At 43.4% G+C, this 7,173-nt stretch overlaps 1 protein-coding gene across 9 annotated transcripts in view; it reads left to right on the plus strand.

Moving 5' to 3' along the window:
* Positions 1–4,967, plus strand: part of JMJD1C (jumonji domain containing 1C) — a 167,959-nt gene extending 162,992 nt beyond the window's left edge. For all 9 annotated transcript variants that reach the window (XM_014261523.2, XM_088059403.1, XM_088059402.1 and 6 more), the window contains one exon: positions 288–4,967. In XM_014261523.2, coding sequence (XP_014116998.1) covers positions 288–377 — 90 coding nt within the window. In that variant the 3' untranslated portion in view covers positions 378–4,967. The remainder of the gene's footprint in view (positions 1–287) is intronic.
* Positions 4,968–7,173: the final 2,206 nt, after the last annotated feature.

The following is a 7,173-nucleotide window of genomic DNA, read 5'->3' on the forward strand; positions in this document are numbered from 1 at the left end:
CAAGCAGTGCGTGGAGTTACTTCCTTGCTGCTGTTCACACAGAATAACAATGAGCAGCAGCATGAATACCAGGGCTCTAAATGACTCTCCCTTGAGCTGCTTGTTTTATTTCACATTACATTTTACATTTTAAAATACATTTTAAAATATGTAAAAAGCTGTTCCTTTTGCACAGGCTTGATAAAGCCTTTCTTTTTTTCCATCCACTAAGCTTTGAGCTTAGTCCTAAACTTTGCAGAGCTCCTCAGGTCGTAGGCCTTAATAAAATCTGTCCCATGTTGTTGCAGGTTAAAAATATCTTGTATCATGCAGTTAAAGAAATGGTGAGAGCTTTGAAGATTCACGAAGATGAAATGGAAGATATGGATGAGAACTGAGCACACTCTGCTTTTTGGAGGCAGCATCACCTCAGAGGTTATTTCACCTGATCTATGAACAAGTATACACAATAATTTAAGCTTCACAAACCATCAGTGCCAAGAAAACACAGTCATTGTGTTTTCTTGTTAGTGACACTGCGACAGTAGAGCTTGATATCACAGCCACTGTGATTCCATGTTCCACTTGCAAACAGTTGACCAGCATTCTGCTGTCTGTATTATAATGTACATGAAGTTTATGAAATGTCAAAGATTTAAGATTATGTATTTATTTTTGGAAAAAACGAAAAAATTCTATGCTATATTGTTGATCAAATGTAAATGTGACTTGTACAGTTTGCTAAAATAATTCAGACCTTTTTCACTACATTGAGACAGTTACTGTGACAGTAGGACACAAACACCAGCTATTGCCTGCATTTGGGATCTTGCTGAGTCTGCACAGCAGTCATGTCATAATCTGAAAATTACTGCCAAATAATTGTAAACTTTGTAAAATATAAAGTATATAAAGTAGATATTAAATACAAACACTTCAGTATTTTATTGAAGCTATTCAGTGTACAATTAAACGTTTTCAAAAGGTGTAATTTATTTAAAAATTGTCTCATTTTGGTAAAATTTATGTGAACTTTTAAAGCTTAAATATTAAACTTAATATGCTATGTAAATATATACATATATACATTCAATGATGTATTTTTTTAAAACATTGGCTTGCTTTAATTTGTTAAAAGTGCAAGTGTTACACATGCTTTGTACATTGAAGTTGAAAAGGATTTTACATTTTCCATTAAAATGACTTTGTCAGACGTGGTGTTGCGTTTGTTGTTTGTGCCGCTGGTGCTGACAGGGCAGCGAAGTGCTGCCCTCTGCAGGCCGCAGCCGGGACTGCGGGCACGGCGCTGGCAGCAGCCTCTGCCACTCATCCCTTCCCTTTAGGAATCAGGACTTGCATTGCGGGAACGGGAAAGGCGTTTCTATAGAATGATTATTTCTTAACAACTTTCCTTTAATAGTTGAAGTAATACTACAAAATAGCTGATGTTACAAAAAATACGTGTTTGTTTTTTTCAATAATGATAAATGTTAGCAGTTGAGCAAAATTCAAGGTTTTGGAGTGAGTTTTAATGCTTCAGAAGAAGTGTGCTTTAAGTTACTAAAACTATTCAAATACTTAGATTATTAAATGTTAGGCAGAGCCTGTGGCCAACTCATGAGGTGTCCAAAAGGGGATAGTAATTAGCCTGGTTACAGTAATGAGCCTGGTTACTGCTCCCAGTATGACACATCTGACTGGATTTGGGGTCACCAAAAACCCCAAACCACATGTAAATTACCTTTCAATATAATGAAGCACAAAAACAATTTCTCATTCCAAAAGTCAAAATATTTAAGTGGCTTGAAAACTTAAAATTTGTCAAGTTGCAGAGATATACCAGAGAGTTAATGGTGCTGTACTTACCAATTGCTTCTTAGCTTCCTACCCTGTTCCATCCATTATTATCTTTATTATTCCCTGTAGCATTAGAGCATTGGCTGAAAGTGCAGGATCTGCCAGTGTACATTTGCTTACTGAGAAGTGGATTCTAGTTCTACATACTTTTATTCTTTAGGTTCAGGATTTAAGTATTTCCTTCTTCAGTTGAGTTTTTGCAAGGTAGTTGTAATGGATGTGAAATATCTGGAGGCTGCTGAAATTATTATTCCTGCTGCACAGACTCCCATTTCCCCTTGGTTCTTTTCCTGCAGCCAAGAGCAGTTGATGGGCCTACGCCATGGCTGCTACTACTGCTCACCCCTGTGCTGGTGTGTCTTGGCAGCTGAATGGGAGGGCAGGGGTTGTCCCCAAAGTGTCATGTTGCCATGTCTGCCCTGGCCAAAGTCATGGGCTTTTCTCCTCTACCTCTTCTCTACTGCATCCCGGTGGATATTGGACAGCAGCTGTACAGCTGACAGCCCCTCTACCTCGAGGTCTGAGCTTTGGTACCAGCCTTTTGTCCCTACTGACAGATGCCCCTGCCACTGCAGAGTGCTTAAAAGACCTGGGCAGGGATCCCTGGCACCTGCCTATCAGGCAAAAGATGTTCTTCCCTCCTTACAGGGAACTGGGAGAGTGACTGAAAAGTGCCAGAAGTTGTTAAATACTCCAAATACTACTAAAAGAAACAATTTTTTTGAAGTAAGTACTTGGTGTAGCACATTCTGCTTACTCAGTAGCTTAAGGTTTCTGGCTCTGTCACAATGAAGCCAAGCCCCCTGCTCCCCTGCAGGAAATGAGAGCAGGAAGTGGGGTTGGTGTTGTGCTTGTGGCTGTGAGCATGACCTGAGGTATCCATAGCTAATGTCTGACACCAGAGAGGGGTTTGTTGGAAGGTGTTTTGTTTTCGGGTTATTTTTTCCCTCTTGACCTTGAGGTGTTACTGGGCATGTTTTTCCCGTCTTTGCTAAAGACTCTTGGGGGGTTTTCTGCTCTACAATCTCAACTATTTTAATACAGCCAAAAGTATTCAGTGAGATCAGCTGAAGAAGCTGTTTGTGTGCAGGAATGCTGTCAGCTGCTAGAACATGGATATGAAATACTGTGTGTCATCTTTTGTCATGTTCCTGCTTAGCACAAGCTCTGTCTTTGCTTTGTTCTCCTTGAAACTCCTCCTCCTTTTCCTTTCCTGTCCTTCAAAAGATCACTCCTCAAGTCATCAAAACTGTGAACTGTGCTCCCCACAACCCCTCCTTCCCCCCTTTCCAGCTCCTTATTATCATCTCCATCCAGCCTCAGCACTGCTGTACAGTAAATGCCACAGTAAATGGCCACAGCAGTTTCTTTCCTGTTGTAACTGCAGAGGTACCTAATGAAGAATATGTTTTTAGCAAAGAACGAAGCAGGACTGTGATGGCCTCAAGTATTTCAGTAGATGGCTGCTGTGTTTATGGTTTAGCAGAAACAGAAGTTGCTGGAATTGCTGCAGGGAAATGGTGGTCTCTGTTATGGAGGTCAGATGTAGGAGTATAGAACAGTCTGATTTGCAAATCTATTTATTCTACTCCCCCAGCTTCATTCAACTTGCTCAAATCTGTGTGTAGGCCAGTGCCCATCTGATCAGCACTACATTCTCATGCTCTCTGACCTTTTTGGTAGGTGGTAATTTTGTTTGTACTCTTTCCTGTGACATCCTGTCAAGCCCTCTCCAGCTCTCACAGCTGACACACTTTCCTGCTGTATGCCTGTAACTGGGAATTTCCCTTCCTTCCTCCTTCCACAGCTGCCATTGCCTGTTCTGCTGCTTTCCAGAGCGGGATGTTATTGCTCTCCCCCACATCTGTGCTGGATGAGCTGCCTCACACTGTTGAGATTCCTGGAGTGAGGCTTGCTGTGCTTTCCCCTCCTAACCCCCAGCTTTGCCTCAAACAGTGTCAGCTCTGCATTTTGCTCCTGCATTCTACACTTTGACCTGTGCTTTTTTTGGCTAGAGAGCTGTGTCTTCTTCCTGCTGTGGTGTTGCCATGGTCCGTGTGCCCCAGCTGGCAGCAGAGCACACAGTGGCGTGGTGGGGGTCCTCAGATGCAGTGGCCACCACCATGTTCTTTTTTTCCCATCTCAGTGGAGTGGCCCAGGAAAAGGCCCAAGGAGCAAATGCCCTCTGCCAGCAGCACACACAACGAAACCTCTGTACTTTTTTCATTTGTTTTCATCAGTTTTGAAAAGGAAGTCACCATCTATGAATAGCTGGTAGGCAAATCTTGCCTCGTAGCTAACTGAAGATGTGATTCACCTGTTTGTGTGCAAACAGTTGCATTTTAAACATGGGTCTTTCAAAACGCAGGTGGGAGACTCAGGGATTTTTGCTGTTATGTTTCAAAGTGAACATTTCTGGTACCTTCCAACCATACCAGGGCTATATATTCTTGTCCCAGGTGCCTGTTTCTTTTTCCAGTCCTGGGTCTGTGCTGCCTTAGCGAAAATAGAGAGTAGGGTTTACTAGCTCTGAGGCAGGAAATCCTGTATTTGCACAGCTCTAAGGATTTTATATTGTTTGATCTCAGTAATACCTTAAGTCCTGCAGCAAATGGGCCTGCGGGAACACTTCAAATGATCAGAAGACAAAAGCCGTGAGCAAGTTGAAGTTACTTCTGGTAAAACAAACGAGAGAGAAAGGAGGTGGAGGTGGCCTCTTGATTCTTTAGGGAACAGTGAACTTTTTATACAGTTGAACTCCACAGTCCTCATGCTCGGGCAGGAAGGTGTGGCAAATAATGTCCAGCCTGTACCTGGCTTGTGGCAGCCGCTGCTCTGATTGCTTTGGAACAGTTTGGTTTTGTTTTCTCCTCTCCTTTTAGCCCAGCTCTTTGTCTGCTTCGCTCTCTGTGAAACTCCTCTTTCCTTCTCCTTTCCTGTCCTTTGAAAGATCACACCTCAAGAGTCATGATGTTAGCCGTTGTGGCTGTATTTGCTTGTCTCCATGTACAGAGCTGGGTTGGAAGGGCTCTCAAAAGATCCAACCTTTTGTGGGAAAGGGAGTCTAGATGAGGTGTAGTTCCTGTCACTGAAAGCAGGTCACCAGAACTGAAGATGGCTGAAGAGCTGCTGCTGAGAGGACAGTAGGAAGAAATTCACTACCAGAGTTCCTGAACATGGAGATGCTCTCAGAGTAAGCAATCACAAAATCCCTTTTTTCCCCTTTTTAATAAAAGCAAAATGTAAAACCAACACTTCTGTATTTTGGTTTTAGCCATCATTTTAAGTAGCAACTGGTAGTAGTGAACTCTGCACATTTTATTCTCAAGGGATTCCACACTACTTCCCTTTCTTTGGTTTCTCTTTCTGTGGTGATACAGCCAGATTGGATAACTGCAGTTTCTTTCAGCATAGCATATGTTGGCAATATTCAACACGGCCAGTATTTGTGTGCCAAGACAAGGGTGGTTAAAGCAAAATCTATGAATAGAACTCAGTGTCTAGATGTGTATTTAAAATTGATTCTTAGTGAGACACTTTGAAATAATGGACCACAGGATTCTTTAATTCTGTCCATTATAAAGCAATGCAGCCCAGACTCACCACCTCTGGGAATGTTTCTGTGTGCTGTGCTGGCTTTGGTGATGCGCCGTGTGACAGCCAGTGACTTAGTGCTTTGTTGTTGCTGCCAAAGCTCTCTGAACACTGGTTCTGCATTTCTGCACCACACCTCTTCCTTTATTCTCTTCAGGCCCGGACATTGAGCCCATCAGTTTGGTGATGAAAAAAGCGAGGGCATACATACATACATACAGGGAAGAGGTCTCCGTGGCTCAGCAGGGCCCAAGCTGGGTGCCAGGCCCCCACCAGTTAGCGGCTGGTGGCAGCCGAAGGCTGCAGTGAGCAGAGCACGATCCAGCCAGACACCAGACACCTGCTGGTGCACCGTGAAACCATGCCTGGCCACATCCGTTTGGAAGTTTAGTAACTTAACAGAGTTTTAAATTGATATGACACAAATTAATTGCTGACAGCCATGGGAGAAGGATTTCCTTAGGTTTATTGCTATGACTCTGTAAAACCTGTCCTCTAGTGGTGAGTATTCTTGGTACAACCTACCTTTCTTCCAATGCAGTAATTGCTTAACTCTAGATTCAGACCGAAGAAGTCCTTACTTAAAAAAATTCAGCATTACTCATGATAGTGGAACATGCCCATGCTCAGCCTTACTGCCTGGAGTTGGGATTCAGCAGCATGTGTTGAGTAGGCAGACTGCAAGAACAAACATTTGCATTGCAGGAGAGAGAAGTTTTAACACCACTTTCAAAAGTGGCAGTATGGAGTTTTGCCCCTACTTGGCCATCCCTTCCCACAGAGAAGCAACTTCTTTCAGATCTGGTGTTTTGTTTACTCAGCTACACATCAAGGGACAGTTTAGACTTCAAATCAAGAAGGTAGAGCTTGCAATTCCCATGCTCCAACCTTTGAGGAATCTTCTTCAGATTCTTCAACAGACCTAAAAGTTGCTTCCTTTTCCTATAGCTGCCATTTTCAGATGCCACCACCATGTCTGTCTTGTAGCTAACAACCCTGAGCTACCACCCCAGCACTGGCATGAGGTAGGTGCTTAAATAATTTTATTTCCATCTTGTGAGCACATGCTATTTTCTTTGCTTTACTTAAATGACTAGAAACACTATGCTCCTCTGCCTTGTTACCTGGAATAGTCAGCCAGCCAGGGGCCAGCAGAGACTGGGACTTGCCCTTTGGTAGGAGCAGTGAGCTTGGCCTGACCTCAAACAGGTTACCTCATCACAGCTGGATGGGGCTATTTGCTAAACTGTTCCAGCTGAAAAATAACTTTATTTCCCCAGCAAGATTAGATTCCAGCTACAGTTCAGCATAAGGCACCTCTTCTAATGAACCTGTCTTGCCTCTCTTTCTATAGACTTTTTCTAACCTCAAGCCCCTATGCTCCTTCAAGCACAGAAGAAGCCAGGTAAGGGGAGAATTTGCACAGCAGTAAGGTGTTCTTACTGCACTTCCAAGTCTATTCTGGAAGAAAAAGGCACTCTTAGAAAGCAAGCTTACCATTTAACAGCAGAATAACTGTAAATGACATAGCCTGCAATACTGAACACTTCACTAATCAGTAACAGCAGAATGTAATTAATGCCTCCACTACACAGTGGAACACTCCTTGGGAGCCCCAGCTGGGCTTCAGGGCAGGGGCTGAGCCATGCTGGAAGGGACAAGTGTGAGGAGGCTGCATGGCCCTGCTCAGACCCAGCATCCTCAGGGGATGCACACAACGCTGCTCAGACCCAGCACCCTCAG

This window comes from Pseudopodoces humilis, chromosome 9 (assembly GCF_049639895.1).
Source record: "Pseudopodoces humilis isolate 2021_Gansu_Grassland_sample_001 chromosome 9, ASM4963989v1, whole genome shotgun sequence".
Classification (NCBI taxonomy): Eukaryota; Metazoa; Chordata; class Aves; order Passeriformes; family Paridae; genus Pseudopodoces; species Pseudopodoces humilis.